This window comes from Prionailurus bengalensis, chromosome C1 (assembly GCF_016509475.1).
Source record: "Prionailurus bengalensis isolate Pbe53 chromosome C1, Fcat_Pben_1.1_paternal_pri, whole genome shotgun sequence".
NCBI lineage: Eukaryota > Metazoa > Chordata > Mammalia > Carnivora > Felidae > Prionailurus > Prionailurus bengalensis.
The window spans coordinates 97,390,280-97,418,004 of NC_057345.1; the positions used below are offsets into that span (position 1 = coordinate 97,390,280).

At 39.5% G+C, this 27,725-nt stretch overlaps 1 protein-coding gene across 3 annotated transcripts in view; it reads left to right on the forward strand.

Annotated features, from left to right (window-relative positions):
• MAGI3 (membrane associated guanylate kinase, WW and PDZ domain containing 3) overlaps nucleotides 1-27,725 on the forward strand; it is a 248,819-nt gene that overhangs the window by 176,933 nt on the left and 44,161 nt on the right. For all 3 annotated transcript variants that reach the window (XM_043575877.1, XM_043575875.1, XM_043575876.1), the window contains exons 6-8: nucleotides 3,020-3,099; nucleotides 22,962-23,019; nucleotides 27,168-27,262. In XM_043575877.1, the coding sequence (XP_043431812.1) occupies nucleotides 3,020-3,099; nucleotides 22,962-23,019; nucleotides 27,168-27,262 (233 nt within the window). The remainder of the gene's footprint in view (nucleotides 1-3,019; nucleotides 3,100-22,961; nucleotides 23,020-27,167; nucleotides 27,263-27,725) is intronic.

Below are 27,725 nucleotides of genomic sequence, written 5' to 3' on the forward strand. Positions count from 1 at the left end.
ATCTGATGATTTCCCTGGATGATATTTCATTTTTATTTGACTTGGATAAAGGAATAGTGTATTTGACTTCTGGTTTTTTAAAAACAAGAGGATTAAAAACAGGTTTGTCACGAATAATGAAAAATGTAGGAATGAAGAGTATTTTGCCTGGCTGTTTTTTTAAACTTTTGGTAGATTGGCTAACTTAACTTAATGAGCATTTCAAGAGTTACCATCATCTGGAGGGAGGACATATTTATTATCTGAGCTTAATATTTTTAGTTCTAGATGCATTCAAGCAATGTAGTTGAATAATATAGGAGGGAACCATCACTGATCCTCAGACTAATTGGTACAATATAAATTGATAAAACCTAATTTATGAGAAAGCACTATTAATATAAAATATATTTATAGAGATATAGAACCACATGTATTTGATCAACCTAAAATTTTATATGGTTTAGACCAGAGAATAATATAATAAATGATTTTTATATCATCAGTATGAATAAATGATTTTTTGGAAGTTTCATTGTGAAGCATTTTTATGTTCTAACGCAGCTGTCATTCTCATCTTTAAAATAATTTGCCCAGAGGTAGAATATGAATGCAGTGAAGTTATAGAGTATAACAGTTAAGTAACAGTTAAAATATTGAGGGCTGGATACTGCAGTCAAGGAACATGTACTTAACAATGAATTAGGAGTGGGAGACTTGAATCTGTTTCTTCATTTGGTCCCAAATTCCACATCCTTCCCATAGAATGAGCATCTTGCTTTACCAAGGAGATTTTAGTATTTAAAACATGTAGATTTTGTGTGTATTGTATTGTTTTTACCATATATGGTACATTATTACTTACATTATACACTTACATAAACGTTAATGACAAGGATTATGCAGAATAGAAAAAAATCAGGTATATTCTTCTCTGTGGATAGTTTAAGGGGTTTTTCAAGGGTAATTTAAACTTTGGACTTTCATTATGATTTTAGAAATAAATCCCCAAGTAAGTTGTAGAGTCATTAGAAGAGGCTAGAGTATCTTTAGAAGCAGCGTATGAGACCTTGAATCTGACAGTACTTTATCCTGCAAATGGGGATAAAGTAGTAGATTACAGAGAGGGGAGAGAATTTATAAAAGAAATGCCTTTATGGCTGAATATTATTAAAATACATTAAAGACCTAAATATAAGACCTGAGACTATAAAACTCCTAGAAGACACAGGGGCAAGGTTTCATGGCATTGACTTTGGCAAGGACCTCTTGGATATGACACAAAAACTGCAGACAACAAAAGCAGAAGTAGACGAATGGGACTTCATCAAACTTAAAAACTATGCAGCAAAGGGAAGCAATCAACAAGTGAAAAAGCAACCTGCAGGATACGAGAAAATATTTGCAAACCACATATCTGATAAAGGGTTCATAACTGCAAGATAGCCAAATATTTGCTGCTACACAAAGCTCTTTTGTTTGCTATAGCTAATGTATTTGATCTTACTGCGGCTATTAAATCATGCATCTGTAAGAAAAGAATATTAATCTAGGTCTGTAGCTTCTAGCTGTCGTGTTTTAGGGATAGCTCCTACAGGCATTTCTTCACCTTGGGAAATACTGGGTAAAGTCCTAGGAGATTGCCTACATTTGCTAACTTAGCAATAAACATTTGGGGTCCTTGGAACCAAAGTGTTAAGCTTTTCTCAAGTAACAGTTGTGAATTTGGTCTAGCAAGATACATGCATGATTTTTTTTTTTCCCTAACAATCTACATGCTGCTAAGCCTCTTTGGCGTCCTGATCCTTTTCATGTTGCTAAAATCTATTTAACTGGCTTGAGTGTGGAGAAACCATCTCTTTGACAGAATGGGTAACACAGTCTTTCTAGAAACAACCCCAGTTTCTCTGGTTCGATTATCCATTATTCAGCACACCCAAGTTTTCTACCACAGTCTCCCAGCTGGTATCATACCTGGCAATGTGTAAGAAGGGGTTGCACACAGCCCTGGTTAACTCAGGAGTTAGGAAAGGCATAGAAGATATGATTAATTCCCTGAAACCGTTGGCTTAATTTCCTAAGAGTAATTAACATACAGATTAGGGAGTTTATCTCATTATAAAGACATCAAGGAATGATATTCTCATACTACTTTGATAATAACTTCAATTTACATTTTGTTGTCTTCCTGTATAATTTCCTTCAGTTATTTCTTTCTTTAATATCCGCCTATTTCAGATGTTTAAACTATAACACTGTTTGTCTACACAGCAGTGCGATGGTTTGGGTTTAGAATTAGTATCTGCTGAATGGTGGCATTGCTCTTGGAAAGCGTCTGTGGCCTGCTTTCTAAAAAGGAATGTGTGTGAGGGATAGATGAGGGGAGTCTTTTGGTTCCTGCTTTCTTTTCTCTATTCAGCGTATGATCCATACCGATGAAAACTTTGTTTTGTAGAGTAGAGTTTAACTAACTATACCCATCATTTTTACTTCATGTCGCGGAAAGACGCTTGGAAACTTTTTATTTTGTTAAACTCTTATTTTAAAGAGCCCTTTTGAGGGCAGCGAATCTGTCTGTTCATCACTATCTTCCCAGCTCTCAGCACAATGCCCACACATCACAGGTACTCAAGAAATACGGTGTTCTTTTGAAGGGAGGGAGGGAGGAATTCAGCCAGCAGCAAACAAGGGTTTTAGTGCAGCTTTTTCGACTGGATAATGCACGGGATGGGGCTATGTCCCCACCCTTTGAAACATTTCTGACTGCTTAAATAAGCGTCTGGTAGCCTGTACTTGGAATTTCACCCCTTCCCTACAGTCGTCTTTCTCAAATTAGTACCTCTGGCATTACCTTCCCTTTATGGCAATTTGAAAGTAGCAGACTGAGAAAGTAGGATTATCGAATCCGAGGTGTCCAAACAGAGCCTGGCAGAGATAAATGTGCAAACATCATACCTTTTAGTCACTTTTGATCTTTGCTTTTGAAATACTTTTCTCCCTCTTTATTTCACTGTTTCTAACTGAAATCTTTATTCTGCAGCCACAATACCAAGACAACCACCTGGTTGGATCCTCGTCTTTGTAAGAAAGCCAAAGCCCCTGAAGACTGTGAAGATGGAGGTAGAGATTCAGAAATCTTTTATACTGTACTTATCCTCTTAATCCCGCGTTGTTCTTCTTGCTTCGTGACTTTTCCAAAACCCTAAAAACCATAAGGTGCAGAAGCACATAACCAATGGGTGGATATCGTACTCAGCTGACCCTGATAATTATGTCATTGCATCTAATTTTATGAGAGACTTTATTTCTCTCTTTTTGAGGATTATACAGTGAAATCTTTTTTGAAAGCCTTAATAAAAATACATTGCCCTTTGTTTTACATTTGTGTTAAAGACAAATTTTAAAATTTCTAAACAAGTATTTTCATAAATTAGATACATTCTCCACCACAGGGTAGCTTCATCATGGCTGTTGAACCTTCAAAAATATATTTAATTTAGTATCACTAGGACAGATATGCTATTATTTATGGCTACTCTTTCATTCAGTTTTTAAAATTTTTTTTTAATGTTTATTTTTTTGAGAGAGAGCCTGAGCAGGGGAGGGGCAGAGAGAGGGAGACACAGAATCAGAAGCAGGCTCCAGTCTCCAAGCTGTCAACACAGAGCCTGATGTGGGGCTCGAACTTAGGAAACCTGAGCTGAAGTCAAGATGCTTAACCGACTGAGCCACCCACGTGCCTTGGCTAATCTTTCATTTAGACTGTCAGTAGAAACTCAATGAAAGTCTCTAATGTACCCCAACCTGCCACTCCTGCCCACACACAATTTTTACTGCTTAGTAGAAAGATTTCTCTAAGAATTCTTAGATAATAATGCTTGCCTGTCTTATGTGTAATACACAGTGTCTAATAGTCTAGTCTTATACATAAATATAGAATTTACCCCAACCAAAATTGTTTGCTATCCCTTCTTGAATATAGAGTGAGGATGAATAAAATTTGCATTCATTTTGTATCACTGCATCAGAAATTATTTACCTTGGTTAAAAAAATAAAGGTGCTATGGGGTGCCTGGGCGGCTCAGTCAGTTAAGCATCTGACTTGGGTTCAGGTCATGATCTCATGGCTCATGGGTTCGAGCCCCGTGTTAGGCTCTGTGCTGACAGCTCAGAGCCTGGAACCTGTTTCAGATTCTGTGTCTCTCTCTCTTCTCTCTGCCCCTCCCCTGCTCATGCTCTATCTCTCTCTCCTTCAAAAATAAATAAACATTAAAAAAAAGATGAATGGCTAAGAATGAGGTTCAGATAGTCCTCCTATAGATTGAACTCCAGTCTATTAAAAAAAAAAAGTTACGGGGCGCGTGGGTGGCGCAGTCGGCTAAGCGTCCAACTTCAGCCAGGTCACGATCTCACGATCAGTGAGTTCGAGCCCCGCGTCGGGCTCTGGGCTGACAGCTCGGAGCCTGGAGCCTGTTTCCGATTCTGTGTCTCCCTCTCTCTCTGCCCCTCCCCCGTTCATGCTCTGTCTCTCTCTGTCCCAAAAATAAATAAACGTTGAAAAAAAAAAAAAAATTCTTTAAAAAAAAAAAAAAGTTACACATTTCATTCAGCATGATTGCAATATTAAAAGTTTTTCTAGGAACAACCAATTGGAAAATGGAATTATTTTAAAATTGTTTGCAGTGATATAAAGAAAAATTACCTTGGAGCAAATCTACTAAAGATGTACAAACCTACTGAAAGACGCACGAGATAAACTGAAAACTACAAAACATCCCTGCAAGAACTTAATGAAGACTTAAATAATTAAGGAGATACACTGTGTTCATAGATTGAATGACACAGTATTGTTAATGATGTTCGTTTTCCCTAAATTGGTATCTAGATTCCATACAATCCCAATAAAAATCCTGTAAGTCTGTCTTAAAGAAATTGACAGGCCAGTTCTAAAATACATATAGAAATACAAGGCTCCAGTTAGCCAAATAGTCTTAAAAAGGGCAGAGGTAAGGGACGTAGGCTACCAGATTTGAAGAGTTAGTATAAAGCTCAATAATCAAGGCCGTGTGGGGGCGCCTGGGTGGCGCAGTCGGTTAAGCGTCCGACTTCAGCCAGGTCACGATCTCGCGGTCCGTGAGTTCGAGCCCCGCGTCGGGCTCTGGGCTGATGACTCGGAGCCTGGAGCTGTTTCCGATTCTGTGTCTCCCTCTCTCTCTGCCCCTCCCCCGTTCATGCTCTGTCTCTCTCTGTCCCAAAAATAAATAAACGTTGAAAAAAAAAAAAATTAAAAAAAAAAAAATAATCAAGGCCGTGTGGTATTGACACAGAATAGACAAGCAGACCATTGGAACAGAGCAGAGCATCCAGAAATAGATGCACAATATGTGATCACTTAAACTGCATCCCAGGTGCCAATCAATTCAATATAAGAGGAGGATCTTTATCAAGTGGTGCTGGGAAAACTGTATATTCATGAGGAAAAATGAACTTCAACTATACCTGACTCCATACACAAAAATTACTTTCAGATGAATCAAAGACCCAATCATAAAAGCTAGAACCATGAAGCTTTTAGAGGGAAATTTAGGAGAATATTTTCATAACTTTGGGATTAGCAAAGATTTCTTATACAGACCACAAAAAACATGAGCCATAAAAGAAGAACTTGAGGGACACATGGGTGGCTCAGTCAGTTAAATGTCCAGCTCTTGATCTCAACTCAGGTTTTGATCGTAGTGTCATGAGTTCAGGCCCTGTGTTGGGCTTCATGCTGGGTATGGTGCCTACTTAAAAAAAGACAAAAAATAAAACTTGATAAGTAGGACTTAAAAATTTTAAATTTTTATTCATCAAAAGACACCATTAAGAAAATGAATAGTCGGGGCGCCTGGGTGGCGCAGTCAGTTAAGCGTCCGACTTCAGCCAGGTCACGATCTCGCGGTCCGTGAGTTCGAGCCCCGCGTCGGGCTCTGGGCTGATGGCTCAGAGCCTGGAGCCTGTTTCCGATTCTGTGTCTCCCTCTCTCTCTGCCCCTCCCCCGTTCATGCTCTGTCTCTCTCTGTCCTAAAAATAAATAAACGTTGAAAAAAAAAATTAAAAAAAAAAAAAATGAATAGTCAAAGCCCCAGGTTTTGCAATATGTATCTGACAAAGGAATTGTATCCTGAATCTATAAAGAACAGTTATAACTCCTTAATAAGACAAAAACCCAAAATTTTAAATGAGCAAAATATTTAATTTTTTAATTATTTAAAAGAAAATTTTTTTTGATAGAGCACAAATGGGGGAGGGGCAGAGAGAGAGGAGATACAGAATCCAAAGCAGGCTCCAGGGTCTGAGCTGTCAGAGCCCGACATGGGGCTCAAACCCACGAACCACGAAATCATGGACCTCAGCCGAAGTCCAAATGCTTAACCAACTGAGCCACCCAGGAACCCTTAAAATGAGCAAAATGTTTAAGTAGGCATTTCACCAAAGAAGATACACAAATGTCCAATAACCACTAGAAAATATACTTAACATCATTAGTCATTAGGGAGATGCCAATTAAAACCACAGTGATATACCACTTTATCCACTAGAATGACTATAATCAGAAAAAAAAACAGATAATAACAAGCGTTGGTGAGGATGAGAAGAAATGGTAACCCTTACAAGGTGCTGGGCAGATGTAAAATGGTACAACTGCTTTGGAAAGCAGTTTGGCAGTTTCTTAAAATATTAAATATAAATTTACCATATCTCCTCACAATTCCACTTCTAGGTACCTACCCAAAAGGAGTGAAAACATATGCCCACAAAGACTTGCCTGTAAATATTCAGAGAAGCATTATTCATAAAAGCCCAAAAGAGGAAACAATTCACATGTCCATCAGCCAATGAATGGATAGATAAAATCTGGTGTAATCATGTAATGGAATACTATTCGGCAATAAAAAGGAATGAAATCATATACATACAACATGAGCAAACCTCAAAGTGTTATTCTGGGTGACCGAAACTAGATACAAAAGACCAACTACTGTATGATTCCATTTATATGAAATGTCTGGAATAAGCAAAGCTATAGAGGCAGAAAGTAGATTACTGGTGGTTGCCCAGCAGTGAGGATGGGAATAGAGATTAAGGGATTAAGAGATTAAGAGTATGAGGGATCTTTTTTTTCCATCCTTTTAAATGTTTATTTTGAGAGAGTGAGTGAGCGGGGGAGGGGCAGAGGAAGAGAGAAAGAATCCCAAGCAGCCTCCACACTGTCAGCACAGAGCCTGACACGGGGCTCAATCTCATGAACTGTGAGATCGTGACCTGAGCCAAAATAAAGAGTCAGATACTTAACTGACTGAGCCACCCAGGCACCCCCAGCATGAGGGATCTTACTAGGGTGATGGAAATCTTCTTAAACTGAATTATGGTGATGGTTTCACAACTCAGTTAATTATTAAAACTCATTCAATTGAATATTCAAAACAGATTAATTTTATAATATGCAAACTGTACCTCAATAAGGTTTTTTTAAAATGGCCAAAGAACTTGGACACTTCACCAAAGAAGACAAGAGAATAGACAATAAGGACATGAAAAGGTGCTTATCATCATTAGTCATCACTACAGTGAGAGGCCATTCACACCCTGGAAGGGCTAGAGCCCAATACACTGAAGGGTACCAAAGATTGGTGAGATTGTAGAGCACCTGGAACTTTCACTAGTTGGTAGAGATGTAAAATTATGTGAACACTTTGGAGAACTTTTGGCAGTTGCCCATAGGGCATTGTCTCAAGAGAAATGAAAACATATGTTCCGAAAAAGACTTCACCCGAATGATCACGACAGCCTTATTCATAATAACACAGACCTGGAAACATCCCAAATATCCATCAACAGAAGAATGGATAAACAATTTTTGGTATATTCATGCAGTGAAATACTACTCATCAATAAAAAGAAAAAACTGTTGATAACACTCAACAACATGGATGAATCTCAGAAACGTTGAATAGAATAAGCCAGAACAAAAGGACGGGTACTCAATTATCCATTAATTAAAGTCTGAGAACAGGCAGACTCATCTTTGCTGCAAGAAGTTGGAAAATGAGGTGGGGAACCGGGAAGTGGGTGAATTGAAATAATTCTCTGGAGTAATGAATATATTCTCCACCTTGTTTGGGGCAGTAGTTAGGAAGGCATATGGCAGTTGCCAAAACTCTCTTATAATTGAGCATTTAAGATCTCTGTATTTTGTTGTATGTAAATTATTTATTTTATTTATTTTTGTAATGTTTGAGAGAGAGAGAGAGAGAGACAGCGGGTGCAAGCACATGAGCTGGGGAGGGACAGAGAGAGGGAGAGAAAGAGAATCCCAAGCAGGCTCTGTCAGCACAGAGCCTGGCATGGGGCTCAATCTCACAAACTGTGAGATCATGACCTGAGCTGCAGTCGGACGCTCAACCAACTGAGCCAACCCAGGCGCCCCTAAATCATTTCTTATGACGTACCTCCCTTGTCTAAAGGCTTTCATCAGTAAGTTCCATCTGGTGAAATCATCTCCTGTAAAGGTAAACTAGAATATATAAGCCCAGAGAATTTTACCTTTTAAAGCTCGTAAATGCCGTATTTAGTCTTCTTGGGAATGTCTCTATTGCTCGTCTCCGTTTCCTTTTCCTGCCCACTGATTGTTGCAGCGCAGTTCTATGCCTTTTTCTCTTTTCCCGTGTACAATGTATTTCTTTTCATAGATTTAACCATTAATTTACTATAGCTGGCTGGCCCCCTTATTGACTCTCTAGTATTGCCCTGTTTTGACTTCTGTTTCTGTATTTCCTACTGCATTTGAGACTTTTTTTAAAAATTGCTTAAGTAGCACTTCTAATAAACATATTTAAAAAAAATTTTTTTAATGTTTATTTTTGAGACAGAGGGAGACAGAGCACGAGTGGGGGAGGGGCAGAGAGAGAGGGAGACACAGAATCTGAAACAGGCTCCAGGCTCTGAGCTGTCATCACAGAGCCCAATGCAGGGCTCAAACCCACGAACTGTGAGATCATGACCTGAGCCAAAGTGGGACGCTTAACCAACTGAGCCACCCAGGCACCCCTCTAATACACATATTTAAAACTTAACATCTTTCTCCTAAAGTCACCCCATCCCTCTTTCTGTCACAGGCACCGTGCTCATAATCACCTGGGCCAGAGGTTTAGAGTCCTATTTGCTTCTTCCTCACCTCTTGCTGTATTCCCTATATTGTTTCCAATCCCTACTCCTCTTTCTTTGCTCAATATTTTGCCAATACATTATTATGAAAATTTTCCACTGTATAGAAAAACGGAAAGAATTTTACAGTAATTTACCCATCACTGAGATATTACCATGAACATTTTGCTCTGTTGGTTTTTTTACATACCTGTCTATCCATATGCTTTTTCTATGTTTTCTTTTATTTTATACCTTCATCCTTCCAGTCACCACAAACTTGGATTACTCTTGGTCTTTTTCTCCAGTTACATCTCCCCCTCCGATATATCGTTAACGCGAGTGCTCTCCAAAATGGTGGTGCTCAGATTGTCTATTGGTCTACAAGAGGACAATGTTAGAGCTTATTTTTCATTATGCGCCTACTGGGGGGAAAAGTAAGTTTCTCCACTATTTTATACACAGACTGGCAATGCATTCTTTCTCATTCTGTCTGTAGATTATTACATACAGTACCCAGAGTGTCTTGAGGGAAAAATGGACATAGCAGAAGTTGTCAGGGCACTGTGAAGTTTTACACGTTACTTGTGCCCAGTTAAGTGGATACGTAAGCTAGGTTATATAGTTTTTAATTCATAAAAATTGAAATATGACTTAAGGATTTCGCATAGATACTGCCTGTTGAAGATAATACCAATATGCAAGCCCAAGTGACCAGTAAGTAAACAGAGCTGATACTTCATATACTTCATATGTGAGCTTTTTTGAGCCACATGGAGATAAAATCACAATGATTATTTTTTTAGTCTTCATCTCCTTTTTAAATTTGTCTTTTGTATGCTTTATTATGTACATATCTTTTAAGGATTTTTTTTTAATATTTATTTATTTTTGAGAGACAAAGAGAGAGAGTGCGAGCAGGGGAGGGGCAGAGAGAGGAGACACAGAATCCGAAGCAGGCTCCAGGTTCCGAGCTCTCAGCACAGAGCCCGATGCGGGGTTTCGAACCCATGAACTGTGAGATCATGACCTGTGCTGAACTTGGATGCTTAACCAACTGAGCCACCCAGGCGCCCCTTTATTATGTACATATTAGAGCAGTACATATATATTTATGAATAAACACATCTTGGAAGGACATTCGACATGTTTGGCTGATAAGGCTACATGATCAAAAACCTTTGGCTACATGGGCTACAAATTCTTCTAAAATACAACTGCCTTATACCTGTCCCTTCCTCAGAAACCTATAATGGCTTTTACAGTCGCAGAATAAAATCTAAACTCTTTGGTGAAAATATTGAAGATTTTTTACAGTTGAACCATATTCTGCATTTCTTTTTTCAAACTATTTTCGTTTTTTCCAAAGTAATTTCATGTCATAAATATGACACAGTTGTTGTCTTTGCCTTTGACACATGTCCATCTCTTTGGTCAGGAACAAGCCTTGCTCCCTGTGTTCACCTGGCTCATATCTACTGATCCTTCCAAGCTCAGTTCTAAAGTATAATTTTGTCGTAGCCTCCTCTTGTCATTCTCTGCAGGTCAGAATTAGGTGTTCTCTTCTCTGTGCTCAACAGTACCATGGGCACCTTTCCATTGTAGCACGTATTCCATTGCAGTATAACTAGATACGTACATTCTATAAGAGCAGTGATTTTGTCTTCTTCATTTGTATATCCCTTCAGTAGGGACTTACATGTTTGGAAGGAGGAGAGGAGGAAAGGAAGGAAAGAAGTTACTCTGTCTTCCAGATTATTTTGGTCTCCTTGAAAATATTTTTTAATCTCTATGAAGTTCTGGGTGCAAGACATAAATAGGAAGTCTGTCTTCATTCACCAGGTTGGAGTCAATGCTGAAATAAGACCAAGGAATCAGATGGGTTAAAATGCTAGCTGATGAGTGAACCTGACTTTAGCTCTGCATCTGTACGGGCTTACTGGTGTTTTACCCCTGCAGGAGGCAGCCTTCAGCCCTCAATCTCTGTCTTCTGTACAGCTGGGGCCTCTTCCCCTAGGGCAGGCGTGGCAAATCGGACCAGACTGCACCCTCTGCAGGCAGGCTGACGTGCAAAAGAGCCAGGGAACTCAAGTCCTGAGCCAAGCATACTGAATCCATTCTCTGAAACTCACCAGTCAGATAAGACAGTCTTTCTTCCTTGGAGAAGAAAGTTAAGGGGCTCAGAGACACTGGAAACGTTTCTCCCTTTCTTTCCCCCTTCTATGGAAATTTGGAAAATTGAATGAGTCTCGCCCCCTGATGCTCTTTACATTAAGACCGACAATATGTCTTGGTCAGCCCAGGAACTAATAACTCCACTTATTCCTTTTTAATTATTCCAGAATAATTAATGATAATAATAGTGTCCCTTTTGCTCTCAAAAGTGGACAATACATTATATGGTCCTCCTAATTATATCTTTCTTAAGATCAACCACAGTTGCATTTAGTATAGTAGGAATGTTCGAAACTTTTTTTTTTTTTTTAAGAGAGGGAGAGTGCACATGTGAGCAGGGAAGGGGCAGAGAGAGAGAATATCTCAAGCAGGTTTTATGCTCAGCACAGAGCCTGATGCAGGGCTTGATATCACAACTGTGAGACCTTGATCTGGGCTGAAATCAAGAGTTGGATACTTAACCAACTGAGCTACCCAGGCGCCCCTCAAAACTTTTTGATGGAAGGTACTTTCCATCCCCACAACTAGATATGCCTTCCTAACATCACCTGTACTTACCTGTGGGAATCCCACAGTTTGGAACCCTGAGCCTGTTTGTTTGATGCTCAGCCAACCATTAGCACTTCCACTGTGCATCCCCCCGAATGGGGGAAACCGCCCCACAATACAGTATTTCCAGCTACACTATATCTGACTTACATTGGTATTCTGCATCGTGCCTTGCAGACCAGATGCTGAATGAGGGGAAATAGTAATAATGATATCTTAAATGTAAATTTTTGCAGTTTAAGATGTTTATTGTTTGCATTCGGCTAAAGGTTTAAGGTCTTCTAGAAAAACCTTAGTTTCTAAAACTTGCCCTTTTCCTTCCTAGTTTTCTGACCTCCAGAATGCAGCCATGTATTTAGGCTCTAACAGTTTAATTGCTGTACTTATCTATCTTCATTCAACTAAAATAATTAGTTATTTAGGTTAAAAAGTTATCTTAAAAATACAACATCAGGAATCTGCTTTATACTCAACTCACCCCTTTCTTCTTAGGATGAAAGAGAGATTAAATTTTTACCAAAAGCTATAAAAAGTATTGAGTGTTGATGTTATTTTGGAGCTTCAAGAAAGATAAAAGAGAATTATCAGCTCCACAATGAGAAAACAGTTGCAATTCGTGTATTTAAATAAGAAAAATCTTATTGCGGGAACAGGAGAGAAAGATAAATTCATGGGCCTTAGGACCAACCAGCTGCTTGATATGCCAGAAATGGTTTTTCCTTTTGAATCAGCTTTTGGGGAGAATGCTTTGGCTTCTAATCCAAAAAAATATGGTTAGGTCTTTCCTCTCTCAAAAGTAAATGAACTCATTTTCTCTTGACCCTCCCTCCTTCCAGTTCTCAACTATCCTTTTTACAACAACAAAAAGTTATCTCTTCTTAAGAACTCCACCTTCAGTCTTCCTCTTTACTACTACAATATGCTGACTTCTTCCCCCTGCCTTTTCAGTGAAAGTGCTTGTCTTAAGGTCACCAGTAACTTCTGACTGCCAAATTTGAACGTCTCTTTTCAGCCTCTTTTGAACGACAGCTTTCCAGAGCATTTATTAGTATTGACCATGCTCTGCTCCCCTGTCTTTTTTGATATTCTTCCCCTGACAGTTGTTACTTTCTCCATCTGCTCCTTAAATGGCTAATACTCCTGATGTTCTGTTCTCTACCTTTTCTTCTCACAGTATATCCAGGTAATCTTGTCCACTGTCATGGCTTTTAAATGCAATATCTCCCAAATCCTTCTCTTCCGTGTTTCTCTTTTGAGGACCAGGTCCCTGTTTCCCTGAGATGGTGAGATATTTGTGCCAGGATGTTCCATAGGCCCCTCAAATGTGTTCCCTCCCAAATTGAGCTGAATCTTCTGTGTACCCTCCCTTCCTGCCCTCAACACTGACGTCATGCCCATGACCCCAAACCAGTTACCATCCTTAACTTTTTCCTCACCATATCTTCTTCATTTTTGTTCTATCAATTCTGACTTTTAAACACCCGCCATCCTGAAAAAAAGCATAGAGGACAGCAGAGAATCTATTGCTACAGAGATCAAGGGACTAAGAAATTGTCATGAGGAGCTAAAAAATGCTAGAAGCGAGGTGCAAAATAAAATGGAGGCGGCCATAGCACAGATTGAAGAAGCAGAGGAGAGAATAGGTGATTTAGAAGATAAAATTATGGAAAAAGAGGAAGCTGAGAAAAAGAGAGATAAAAAAATCCAGGAGTATGAGGGGAGAATTAGAGAATTAAGTGATTCAATCAAATGGAACAATATCCATATCATAGGAATTCCAGAAGAAGAAGAGAGAAAAAGGGGCTGAAGGTATACTTGAACAAATCATAGCTGAGAACTTCCCTGATCTGGGGAAACAAAAAGGCATTGAAGTCCAAGAGGCACAGAGAACTCCCTTCAGACATAACTTGAATCAATCTTCTGCACAACATATCATAGTGAAGCTGGCAAAATACAAGGATAAAGAGAAAATTTTGAAAGCAACTAGGGGTAAACAGTCCCTAACTTACAAAGGTAGACACATAAGAGTAGTAGCAGACCTATCTACTGAAACTTGGCAAGCCAGAAAGGAATGGCAGGAAACCTTCAATGTGATGAACAGAAAAAATATGCAGCCGAGAATCCTTCATCCAGCAAGTCTGTCATTCAGAATAGAAGGAGAGATAAAAGTTTTCCCAAGCAAACAAAAACTGAAGGAATTCATCACCACTAAACCAGCCCTACAAGAGATCCTAAGGGGGATTCTGTGAGTGAAATGTTACAAGGACCACAAAGTACCAGAGACATCACCACAAGCATGAAACCTACAGACATCACAATGATTCTAAACCCATATCTTTCAGTAATAACACTGGATGTAAATGGACTAAATGCTCCAATCAAAAGACATACGGTATCAGAATGGATAAAAAACCAAGACCCATCTATTTGCTGTCTACAAGAGACTCATTTTACACCTGAGGACACCTTCAGATTGAAAGTGAGGGGATGGAGAACTATCTATCATGCTACTGGAAGTCAAAAGAAAGCTGGAGTAGCCATACTTATATCAGACAAACTAGACTTTAAAGGCTGTATCAAGAGATGAAGAAGGGCATTATATAATAATTACAGGATCTATCCATCAGGAAGAGCTAACAATTATACATGTCTATGTGCTGAATACGGGAGCCCCCAACTATATAAAACAATCACAAACATAAGCAACCTTATTGATAAGAATGTGGTAATTGCAGAGGGCTCTAATACCCCACTTACAGCAATGGATAGATCATCTAGACACAGGATCAATAAAGAAACAAAGGCCCTGAATGATACATTGGATCAGATGGACTTGACGGATATATTTAGAACTCTGCATCCCAAAGCAACAGAATATACTTTCTTCTCGAGTGCACATGGAACATTCTCCAAGCTAGATCACATACTGGGTCACAAAACAGCCCTTCATAAGTATATAAGAATTGAGATTGTATCATGCACACTTTCAGACCACAATGCTATGAAGCTTGAAATCAACCACAGGAAAAAGTCTGGAAAACCTCCAAAAGCATGGAGGTTGAAGGACACCCTACTAAAGAATGAATGGGTCAACCAGGCAATTAGAGAAGAAATTTAAAAATATATGGAAACAAATGAAAATGAAAATACAACAATCCAAACGCTTTGGGATGTAGCGAAGGCAGTCCTGAGAGGAAAATACACTGCAATCCAGGCCTATCTCAAGAAACAAGAAAAATCCCAAATACAAAATCTAACAGCACACCTAAAAGAACTGAAGCAGAACAGCAAAGACACCCTAAACCCAGCAGAAGAGAGAAATCATAAAGATCAGAGCAGAAATGAACAATATAGAACCTAAAAAAACTGTAGAGCAGATCAATGAAACCAAGAGTTGGTTTTTTGAAAAAATAAACAAAATTGATAAACCTCTAGGCAGGCTTCTCAAAAAGAAAAGGAAGATGACCCAAATAGATAAAATCATGAATGAAAATGGAATTATTACAACCAATGCCTCAGAAATACAAGCAGTTATCAGGGAATACTATGAAAAATTATATGCCAACACACTGGACAACCTGGAAGAAATGGACAAATTCGTAAGCACCCACCCACTACCAAAACTCAAACAGGAAGAAATAGAAAACTTGAACAGACCCATGACCAGCGAAAAAATTGAATCAGTTATCAATAATCTCCCAACAAATAAGAGTCCAGGACCAGATAGCTTCCCTGAGGAATTCTACCAGACATTTAAAGCAGAGATAATACCTATCCTTCTCAAGCTGTTCCAAAAAATAGAAAGGGAAGGAAAACTTCCAGACTCATTCTATGAAGCTAGCATTACTTTGATTCCCAAAGCAGACAGAGACCCAGCAAAAAAAAAAAAAAAAAAAAAAAGAACTACAGGCCAATATCCCTGATGAATATGGATGCAAAAAATCTCAACAAGATACTAGCAAATCGAATTCAACAGCATATAAAAAGAATTATTCACCATGATCAAGTGGGATTCATTCCTGGGCTGCAGGGCTGGTTCAGCATTCACAAATCAATCATTGTGATACATCACATTAATAAAAGAAAAGATAAGAACCATATGATCCTGTCAATTGTTGCAGAAAAAGCATTTGACAAAATTCAGCATCCTTTCTTAATAAAAACCCTCGAGAAAGTCAGGATAGAAGGAACATACTTAAACATCATAAAAGCCATTTACGAAAAGCCCACAGCTAATGTCATCCTCAATGGGGAAAAACTGAGAGCTTCCCCCTGAGATCAGGAACACGACAGGGATGTCCACTCTCACCGTTGTTGTTTAACATAGTGTTGGAAGTGCTAGCATCAGCAATCAGACAACAAAAGGAAATCAAAGGCAAAGGAAATCTTGGCAAAGATGAAGTCAATCTTTCACTTTTTGCAGATGACATGATATTATACGTGGAAGACCTGATAGACTCCACCAAAAGTCTGCTAGAACTGATACATGAATTCAGCAAAGTCACAGGATACAAAATTAATGTACCGAAATCAGTTGCATTCTTCTACACTAATAATGAAGCAACACAAAGACAAAGAAACTGATCCATTCACAATTGCACCAAGAACCATAAAATACCTAGGAATAAACCTAACCAAAGATGTAAAAGATCTATATGCTGAAAACTATAGAAAGCTTATGAAGGAAGTTGAAGAAGATACAAAGAAATGGAAAAACATTCTGTGCTCATGGATTGGAAGAATAAATATTGTTAAAATGTCGATACTACACAAAAGAATCTACACATTCAGTGCAAGTCCCAATCAAAATTGCACCAGCATTCTTCTCGAAGCTTGAACAAGCTATCCTAAAATTTGTATGGAACCACAAAAGACCCCGAATAGCCAAAGTAATTTTGAAGAAGACCAAAGCGGGAGGCATCACAATCCCAGACTTTAGCCTTTACTACAAAGCTGTAATCATCAAGACAGCATGGTATTGGCACAAAAACAGACACATAGACCAATGGAATAGAATAGAGACTCCAGAAATGGACCCACAAAAGTATGGCCAACTCATCTTTGACAAAGCAGGAAAGAATATCCAATGGAAAAAAGACAGTCTCTTTAACAAACGGTGCTGGGAGAACTGGACAGCAACATGCAGAGAATGAAACTAGACCCCTTTCTTACACCATTCACAAAAATAAACTCAAAATGGGTAAAGGACCTGAATGTGAGACAGGAAACCATCAAAACCCTAGAGGAGAAAGCAGGAAAAAACCTCTCTGACCTCAGCCGCAGCAATTTATTACTCGACACATCTCCAAAGGCAAGGGAATTAAAAGCAAAAATGAACTATTGAGACCTCATGAAGATAAAAAGCTTCTGCACTGCAAAGGAAACAATCAACAAAACTAAAAGGCAACTAATGGAATGGGAAAAGATATTTGCAAATGACATATCAGACAAAGGGCTAGTATCCAAAATCTATAAAGAACTCACCAAACTCCACACCCGAAAACAATCCAGTGAAGAAATGGGCAAAAGACATGAATAGACACTTCTCTAAAGAAGATATCCAGATGGCCAACAGGCACATGAAAAGTTGCTCAATGTCACTCCTCATCAGGGAAATACAAATCAAAACCACACTCAGATATCACCTCACACCAGTCAGAGTGGCTAAAATGAACAAATCAGGAGACTGTAGATGCTGGAGAGGATGTGGAGAAATTGGAGCCCTCTTGCACTGTTGGTGGGAATGGGAACTGTTGCTGCCACTCTGGAAAACAGTGTGGAGGTTCCTCAAAAAATTAAAAATAGATCTACCCTATGACCCAGCAATAGCAGTGCTAGGAATTAACCAAAGGGATACAGGAGTGCTGATGCATAGGGGCACTTGAACCCCAATGTTTATAGCAGCACTTTCAACAATAGCCAAATTATGGCAAGAGCCTAAATGTCCATCAACTGATGAATGGATAAAGAAATTGCAGTTTATATATACAATGGAATACCACTTGGCAATGAGAAAGAATGAAATATGGCCTTTTGTAGCAACGTGGATGGAACTAGAGAGTCTTATTCTAAGTGAAATATGTCATACAGAGAAAGACAGATACCATATGTTTTCACTCTTAGGTGGATCCTGAGAAACTTAAGAGATAGACATGGGGGAGGGGAAGAGGAAAAGAAAAGTTAGAGAGGGAGGGAGGCAAACCATAAGAGACTCTTCAAAACTGAGAATAAACTGAGGGTTGCAGCGGGGGTGAGAGGGAGGGGAAAGTGGGTGATGGGCATTGAGGAGGGCACCTGTTGGGATGAGCACTGGGTGTTGTATGGAAACCAATGTGACAATAAATTTCATATTTAAAAAAAATTAAATAAGTAAATAAACACCTGCCATCTCTTGAGTGTCCATTGGTGCTGGGGAATGTACTAGGCAGTTTTTACATACGATTTCTCCCCTAAATGCCTCTAAATGGAAATTAATACCTCTCTCCTATTCCCACAGCTACTCTCATGGTAGGTATTCAATAAATATTTGTTAATGTATCGGTCTCATGCCAGAAGAGCCAATAACCTGGGCATCATCTTGGCCGCCTCCTGTCTTTTCCTCCTTCGATCTTATGTTAGTCTCTGAATCCTGTTACTTTGCCTTCTATGAAACATTCTCTCTCTCCATTCCTTCTACCACTGCCTTAGTTCCAGCCTTCATGACTCCTTATCTAGGCTATTAACCATTCTCTAATTTGTCGGTCTTTATTCTCCACTCCATCGATTCCATCCTCTGCTACTGCGGCCCCATAATCTTTCTCAAATATGAACTTAATGTTCCATTGTTATCTAAATAAAGATCAGAATCCTTAACATGGCCCTCAAGAAATGTGGTTTGATGCTTGCTTATAGGATAAACAGCTTGCACACAGCCTTCACTCCAGTCCTGTCAAATTATTTGTAATTACTGAAAATGCCACCCATTCTTAACCCCTCAGTGCTCTTTGATCTGTTGGAATGACCCCATTCTCTCCATTTCCAAATCATCCTTAAAGACTGCCCAAACATCACCCTCTTTTAGAAGACTTTCCTGGTAGCTACTCTTATGAGCCAATTGGTATCCTTCCACTGCACACCCCCAAAAAGCTAGTGTTTATCTTGATTATGTAATTTCTCTTCTCTCCTTCTCTGCTTAGACTGTGAACTTTTTGAGGTCAAGAACTGGGTTGTGTTTCTAATTATTTTTGCATAAGGAAGAAGGAAAGAGGAAGAGAGGGAAAGGGAAAAGAGGAAGTCGGTGAATTAATTGAGCCAGTGGATAGTGTATAAAATCACTAAGTGTTTTAATTTTGCTTTTATTAACTTTATTTTAAATGGGCAAGTAATAACTGCTCCTTTATCTGCATTAAACTGCTCTGCAGAAAACTGGCTAAAGGTATCAGTAGTAAAGGTTTAAAACCATAACTAAAAGTAGCCCCAGAAGTGTGCCTGGGTAGCTCAGTCGGTTGAGCGTTCAACTCTTGATTTTGGCTCAGGTCATGATCCCAGGGTCGTGGGATTGAGTCCTGCGCTGGGCTTCGTCCTGAGCACGGAGCCTACTTAAGATTCTCTCTCTCAGGGCATCTGGGTTGCTCAGTCAGTTAAGCATTTGACTTTGGCTGAGGTCACGATCTCGCAGTTTGTGAGTTCGAGCCTTGCGTTGGGCTCTGTGCTGACAGCTCGGAGCCTGGATCCTGCTTCAGATTCTGTGTCTCCCTCTCTGTCTGCCCCTCTCACGCTTATGCTCTGTGTGTCTGTCTGTCTCTCTCTCTCTCAAAAATAAATAAACATCTAAAAAATTTTTCAAAAAAGATATTGTCTCCCTCCGCTCTTCTCCCCTGCTCACTCATGTTCTCTCTCTGTCTCTCTCTCTCTGTCTCTCTCTCTCTCTCTCAAAATAAAAACAAATAAATAATAAAAAAGTAAGTCGGGGCGCCTAGGTGGCTCAGTCAGTTAAACGTCCAACTCTTGGTCTTGGCTCAGGTCATGATCTCACAGTTCATGTGTTCAAGCCGTACATCGGGCTGTGAGCTGACAGTGTGGATCCTACTTGGGATTCTTTGTCTCCCTGTCACTCTTCCCCTCCCCTGCTGGCACCCTCACTCTCCCTCTGTCTCTCTCTCTCTCTCAAAAATAAACATAAAAAAATTTTTAAGTAAGTAACCCAGGAGATAAAGTACCAGTTTGTTTACTCTCCTAAAGAAAGGGCTGTGATTTATCTGTTAGTTGCTAATTAAAATGCTGAATCAACTCCAGATTAACACTGGAATCTATTTATGTCGATCTTGTACCCGTATTAAGTATTAATACATTTTTTTGGCAAGTTGTTTAGATACCAAGTGGAATGTTTCAGCTCTGTCTACAGTTCTTGCAATTCTGCAAACTTTTCTAAAGACAAAGCATAAATCCAGCCATGGTGCAGTAATAGCACCCATCCTTACTCAGCACCATTCAGTTCCCGTGCTATTTCAAGAAACTTCCTATTAAAGAAAAAAAATCTCTTTCATGGAAGATCCTTAATGTTAATGCTTTGGTAATATTATGAAAGACCTTTTTTTATTTTTTACAGAATAAGCCAGCAAAGACTCCTACCCATGTAACAGTTGCTTGGTATAAACTATCGTACCTACTTAATTGACAGTTATTTGCTGCATAGCTGTGGAAGATCAAAGCGAACTGAAGTGCGTCTCAGTTCTTCTCAGCTGTTTTATTCTGTTTTCATACAGCCGTTTTCAACGATTCTCATCTTTTCCACCTCAGACATTTCAGCCAGGTCCTTCAAAGGAGAACCACAAAAACTCACCAAGCTTCAAAACCACCAATCAATATATATACACAGGCAGAAAAATAGGAGGGAGAAAGGGGATGAAGGTGATTCAGAGCTTTTCATCCAGTGGCTAGTCATCTATTCTCTCCTTTTATTCTGAATGTGAAATGATTTTATTAGCATAATAGTCTGGATAGCTTGTCAGGTTCATTACAGTGAAATTTTTCCTTACAAAGTCCATGCATCAAAACTGCAGCTAAGTGATAAAGAATTAATAAATCTTTGGATATATTCTAAGCCTATTTGCTGTCTAGCATACGTCGTGTGTGTGTGTGTGTGTGTGTGTGTGTGTGTGTACACGCACATGTGTGTGTTTTGGCCTGGCAGAAGAACATTCTCAAAGAAATTGACAATAAAAATACGGATCATCATAGTGTATAACTGGGTTTTTAAAAAACTTCCTCTTGGGGCGCCTGGGTGGTGCAGTCGGTTAAGCGTCCGACTTCAGCCAGGTCACGATCTCGCAGTCCGTGAGTTCGAGCCCCGCATCAGGCTCTGGGCTGATGGCTCGGAGCCTGGAGCCTGTTTCCGATTCTGTGTCTCCCTCTCTCTCTGCCCCTCCCCCGTTCATGCTCTGTCTCTCTCTGTCCCAAAAATAAATAAAAAACGTTGAAGAAAAAAAAAAAAAACTCCCTCTTGCTGGGCTCCTACATGTAAACTGCTAGCATTAAAACCACCTGCTAGGAACATTCCTGCCAACTAAATCTGTGTCTCACTAATAAAATGACTCTTCAGAAGCTTTAACTAGGAAAACAGAGTGGAAAGGAAGAGGATTTTTTTTCTTGACAGTTTCGGTCTCTATTGGAAAGACTGGAATTTTTTATTTTTTTTTAACTATCAGAAATTCAGCTACCTTTGGTTTTTCTGGTTATATTTTATTAGTTACCTGGGCTAAATAATATATAATAATCCTGCATACGATATTCCTTTGTTACCAGACACAAATACGGATCCTACACAAGGAGCTGTGGTGGTTATTTTACATTTTCATTCAGAAACTCAAATTAATGCAAGAGAAAGTAGGTATTTTTCTTAGATTTTAAGGAAATCTAGATTGCCCACCTGAAATGGCAAAAATCCAAGGCTGCACTCTTTTTTTTATTTATTTATTTTTTTTTTTTATTTTTTTTTTTATTTTTTTTTTTCCAACGTTTATTTATTTTTGGGACAGAGAGAGACAGAGCATGAACGGGGGAGGGGCAGAGAGAGAGGGAGACACAGAATCGGAAACAGGCTCCAGGCTCTGAGCCATCAGCCCAGAGCCCGACGCGGGGCTCGAACTCACGGACCGCGAGATCGGGACCTGGCTAAAGTCGGACGCTTAACCGACTGCGCCACCCAGGCGCCCCAAGGCTGCACTCTTTTTAGGGGGAGAAGTGGGTCAGAATAGTAGAAATCATTGACAAGTCGTATGTATAATAGTGAAAAATTGAACACATAGCTGCTGCTTGTATTGAACTATAGGGTGTGACTTGCATCAGCATTATAAGCTGTTTATTTTTTTTTTTAATTTTTTTTAGTGTTTATTTATTTTTGAGACAGAGAGAGACAGAGCATGAACGGGGAAGGGGCAGAGAGAGAGGGAGACACAGAATCGGAAGCAGGCTCCAGGCTCTGAGCCATCAGCCCAGAGCCCGACGCGGGGCTCAAACTCACGGACCGTGAGATCGTGACCTGAGCTGAAGTCAGACGCTCAACCGACTGAGCCACCCAGGCGCCCCAGCTGTTTATTTTTTTTTTAAGTTTATTTATTCAATTTGGGGGGGGGGATGGAGGGGGGAGAGAGAGAGAGAGAGAGAGAGTCTCCACGTTGTCAGTCGAACCCAGGAGCCATGAGATCATGACCTGAGCCAGTTTAAGAGTTGAGCACTCACCCCACTGAGCCACCCAGGTGCCCCATTATAAAGCTGTTTAAATGAAAGATCCATACCAGATGATTTTTTAAATAATTAACATTTTTATGGCTTAGGATTCATGTCAACGCTTTTGAGTTGAATGTCATCTTTTGTTCTGGGCTTCTAATTACCTGCTGAGACACTCACTAGCTATTGAAGAAGCCACTCAGACTCAAACTGTGTTTGTTCTTTGAAAGTGAGTCCTCAGCTTTCTGTCGGTCTCCCAAATGTTAGCGTCTTGAAATAAAAGACACTTCAATTCACTCGTGGTGAATTCTTTTCTGCTGGTGTGGAATCTGGCATTTTACTCCATTTCTCTTTTTAATTTACAGAACTTCCTTATGGCTGGGAGAAAATCGAGGACCCTCAGTATGGGACGTACTATGTCGAGTAAGTTTGTTACCGCAGTTACTATCCTCCCAAATGTTTTTCCCTCGTTATACAGCTTTAGGGAATACAGAATACAACACTTCATGCTTCTGCAGTGCAGCTTTCAAGGCTCTCCACTAGGGGAATTAGAAGGAGGGGCAGCGAGCATTTATCTCCGTGGTTCTGGGCTCCCCAAAAGTTGGCTTTGAAGTAAATAGAGTAAGAGGGCAGTTGCCAGGCTGACGAATAGCTGCAAGTGTTACCTTTACCACTACAGCCTTTAAAGAGAAAAGTAGTATATAGGAAACAGTGACATGAGGGCACGGACTAGATGAAACGTTAAGGTCACTTCCAACACTACAGCTATCTGGTCGCGAAGACAGGGAAAGGGCAGCGTGCCGTAACGATCCAAAGTTGGGGAGTACAGGATTAGGAGCGTACTGTCTCATAAGGAACTAATCCAGGGAAGCTTAGTATTCTTTTGAGGGGAAGAAAGTTGCCTCTTACACAGCTGCTATGGTTAAATTTAAACATAACTCCATGTAGGAGCTGAGCACAAACACCTGCCTGTGTTAGTCACAGAAATCAGGATAACATCAACATGCAGTGTTTCTTTCCCTTTTCTTAATTTAGCCAATTGCTCCCCTGTTATGACCGTCGGGATGGCTTTCTTTCCAGATGCTATAGGTAGAATTTTGACCTGCGGCAAATAATCGCGTCAGAAATGTTGCTGTGTACCTCCCTATAGCCGTAGGCATATATACCTCCCGGTAGGTAGGAGTCTCAGTCTACTGCCGAGGTGGTGAAGGCAGAATATCATTACCTGAAAAAATAGCAAAGAGGAGAATCTTCTAGTTTTATAATTGCCGATTACTGTTTCATCACTTTGTGGCGTGAACAAATGCCATTTCCTAGTATTGATCCCTAAAGTCAGTATCTCTGACTCCTGTTATATTTCTCCTCTTTTTTTTTAATCAAATATAGTTGACACACAAGATTACAGTGGTTTCAAGTGTACGTCTAGTCTTTATCCTAATGTGTAGATTGTTATATGAGTCACTGTGATTAGATATTTGGAATGATTTCTTAAACTGTAACCTGTACCCTAAGAAAACGACTCACTTTGACCTGTAGGTAGAGAACTTCACGATGTCGATACTTTGGTTCCTTCAGATGGCGATGCTAATTTTATTTTTGTTGTGTTATTTAATATCTTGCTGATATTGTGGTGTGAAAAGTACACAGCGGCTCTTTCGTTTGTTTGGTTTTTTTCCCTAAAGCATATTTAGTTAAAGAAACCACCGCTTCTCGAGTCAAAGGACTATTTGAAGGCCAACTGAAAGGTTTTGTGGGATATTTCCCCCTAGCTGTTTGGTCTATTTACATGTGGCTTCAATAAACTATTAATTGCCATTGACACTGCTGAACAAATTTCTGCAATAATGATTCTCATTCTTTTATTGTCCATTCCAAGTAAATCTGAATACATGGTCAAGAGGTGAAAGTCATTTGCCTGTTATAAAATCTTGGGCTAAATGATCTGGTTCTCATTAAGCAAAGATACAACACTGAAGCAACCTCAGGGCGAATCCTGAAGTGACCTGTTCCTAGTTGTCACAGAGCATGTGAAATAGCCTGAATTAGAAGCAAAAGCAGCAGCAACATGATTTTGTATGATTGGCCCCAGAACCAGCTCATTTTACAGGAGGGTAATTTATTAGATTAAGAAAGAGCAGGCTGTACTCAAGATGCACATTAGTATGGAGTCAGCTGAGCCATGGAGTGTGGCTTGATTCCCAGATTAGTTAGGTTTTGAATCCCGACCATAGTCATCTGCAGTGAGTTTACTGATGGAGATAAAAAGCTGTTACTTGAACGGCTACTCTTTGGCTCTCTCGGTTTGTCAAACCAGATGGCACAATGATTGCTCTTGGCAGGAGCCTTGTAGTAGTAACACCAACTGCAATGGCACTTTTTCTCTGCAAGTATTTATTTTCGGGGATGCGATTCTGAAATGGATTAATTTATTTTTGCAAATAAAATTGTTCCAGAAATCTAATGGCAGGCCTTCTATAAGAATGCTTACGTACTTGGAAACGTTGTTTCATAGGGTTGCGTTCAATGTCTTGATGCTCGTCGGTTTCCAAGTCAAAGTACTCATCTGCTTTAATATCTCAAATTCTTCATGAAAGAATACAGATTTTGTTTGTTGAGATGAGTTTTTTAAATCTACCTATTATACACAAAATTTTAATACGGATGAGATTCCAAGGTATCTATATAATCATGCTTCTTTGCTCCCCTTCTTTAATTTTTCTGGTAATCTGTGATTTTCTTCTCTCTTATTCCCCATAGCTAGTTATATGGAAAACAAAATCTGTTATATCTTAACAATATTGTGGCTATAAGTAACCAAAAGAAAAGGAGGGCGGTTTTTTTTGTTTTTTTGTTTTTGTTTTTGTTTTTTACTTTTTTGTTTTGTTATTTGGGTAGCATTTTAATCTAAGTAGTTTAAGGTGACAGGTGCAATTACTCCCTTCGCTAGAATCTTACATCCTTTTGTCAAAGAATTTTCAGGAAAGGGATTATTCAGTTGAGTACTCCTCCCCTCCTTTCCCACACATTATGAAGAGTATAAATACAAATTGCTACTTCTTATGTTTTAATGCCTAGCTGGCAAAATGAGTCATTCCAGCTGATGATGTTAAGGCAGGCCAGGGTTCATCCTAAACAGGTTCATTCTTTTCTGAGTGTCACTTTTGGTGGTTTTATTTTTTCAAGAATCTGTGACGTGTCAGTACCCAACAAATAATGTTGAAAACAGTACTTAAGTTAACACCAAAGATCTTCATGTTCCCAGAGGGTTTAACAGTTAACTCACTGACCAGGGGTCCCCCTCGATAGGAAACGGAACCCTACTTTTAGTGAAGTTTACTTTTAGTGAAACCACCACCCAAAGAATTTCAGGTAGAACTTGCCATATTTAGACCCTGAAACGAAGTAACTACATCTGTTGCAGAGTTAATAATGTCCTAGAAGCCTGAATGACATAAAGTCAGCATACCTGACGGGTCCCTGCTGTCCTCTTCCATCAGCACCATTGATGCTCACAGATGGCAAAGTAATTATCCAAGTTGTGTAACTGTTTCTGTGCAAATTTTGTAATATCCAGCCTATCGAAAAGCAGTCATAATCTGAGAGTCTCATGATTTGCTGTTTAATCGTTGGTAGTTGCTAATGCTACTTCTTGTTAAAATGGATTCTACCGGAAAATGCGTATCATTTGGCTGAAATATATTTGTACCGTGGAAGTGCTAGAATGTAAACCCCACTGCTTCTGTATGAAACCTGTTGAAACAACTTTTGTACAGTAGTTGTGTTCTCACCCAGCTTCCACTTGACTGACTTTGCGAGACAAAACGGTGTTCTGCTCCCCCCCACTTCCCCCCGCCCCAGGGAAATGTACTTTTGCCCGCCATGCATTGACTGCTGTTGGCCAGCCGCTCTCCCTTGGTCTCCCCGTGGCTGTGTGCTTTCCACAGCAGTCGTGAATGTTCCTAAATCAGAAATACCAGTCAAATTTATATGTAATTACCTAATTATATTAATTATTACATAATTATGACAAAATTTAAGTGTGGCAAAGTTCTGTGATACAAATTGATACAAGCAAATCTCTCTCTTAGTTGCTCTGCTAAATTGATGTGGGTGAGTCAGTTGGAAAAATAATAGTAAGATTCTAGAAAGCTGCTGTACTCAGATTTTTCCAAAAGCGGCTTTATAGCTGCTTCATTTTAACAAAACTTGAATTAAAATCCTCCTACCATTAACTGCTTTTTAGAAAATGAACTGATCCATTGCCAACCATTCTGATTGCATTAAATGTGAGGGCTTCTCCTCCGGTTTTGAAAACTGTCATTGGCTCTGTGGGGTTCCTTGATTCAGAAGCTGTAGTGAATCCTTCAGCAGCTTTCACCCTAGGTGTCTTCCATGGGCCCTTCTTTAGTTGCCAGAACCATCTACCGTCTTTCAGCTTCTCTAAGTTCCGGAGTCTACAGATACGTGTTTGCCCCTTAACCATATGGGGATGGAGTGGAATAAGCGTCTATTTAAAAATACCATAATTCTTTCTTCTTAAACTGAAATGCTTATTTTCCCACATTTTACAGTCACCTTAACCAGAAAACCCAGTTTGAAAATCCAGTGGAGGAAGCCAAACGGAAAAAGCAGTTAGGACAGGCTGATACCGGGCCTTCAAAACCAGGTAGAACTTTTCCCTCAATCCTTTCTCCCAAGAATACCTTGTGAAATTTATTTATTGACTTAATGAAAGCGAGCTTGAACTTTTTATTGTTGGGGCTTTGAAGTTCAACAGAGAATGTCTCATTGTTATCACTGTAAACATGGGGATTATCTTAATGAAACATCTCAACATTTTGAGAGTCCTGCCACTTCTATGCTGCTCATATGGAAAGTGTGAAATTGTTGGTGGAAGATGTTGCATGGCTTTGTTACGGGTTTGAGGTTGCTGTGTGAAGACTGCATTGTTTCCCAGGGTTTCAGGCCAGGACAGTGTGAGATCTCTAATTCATGGTGAGCTTCTCCCAAGTTAACGCTTAGGTCTGAGGTCTGTAACCATCCGGGATTCTTGGTGAACTGATATGAATAAATCCACCATATTATTTGCCTGTATCATTGATTTTCAGGTGGAATGGTAGGATATTAGT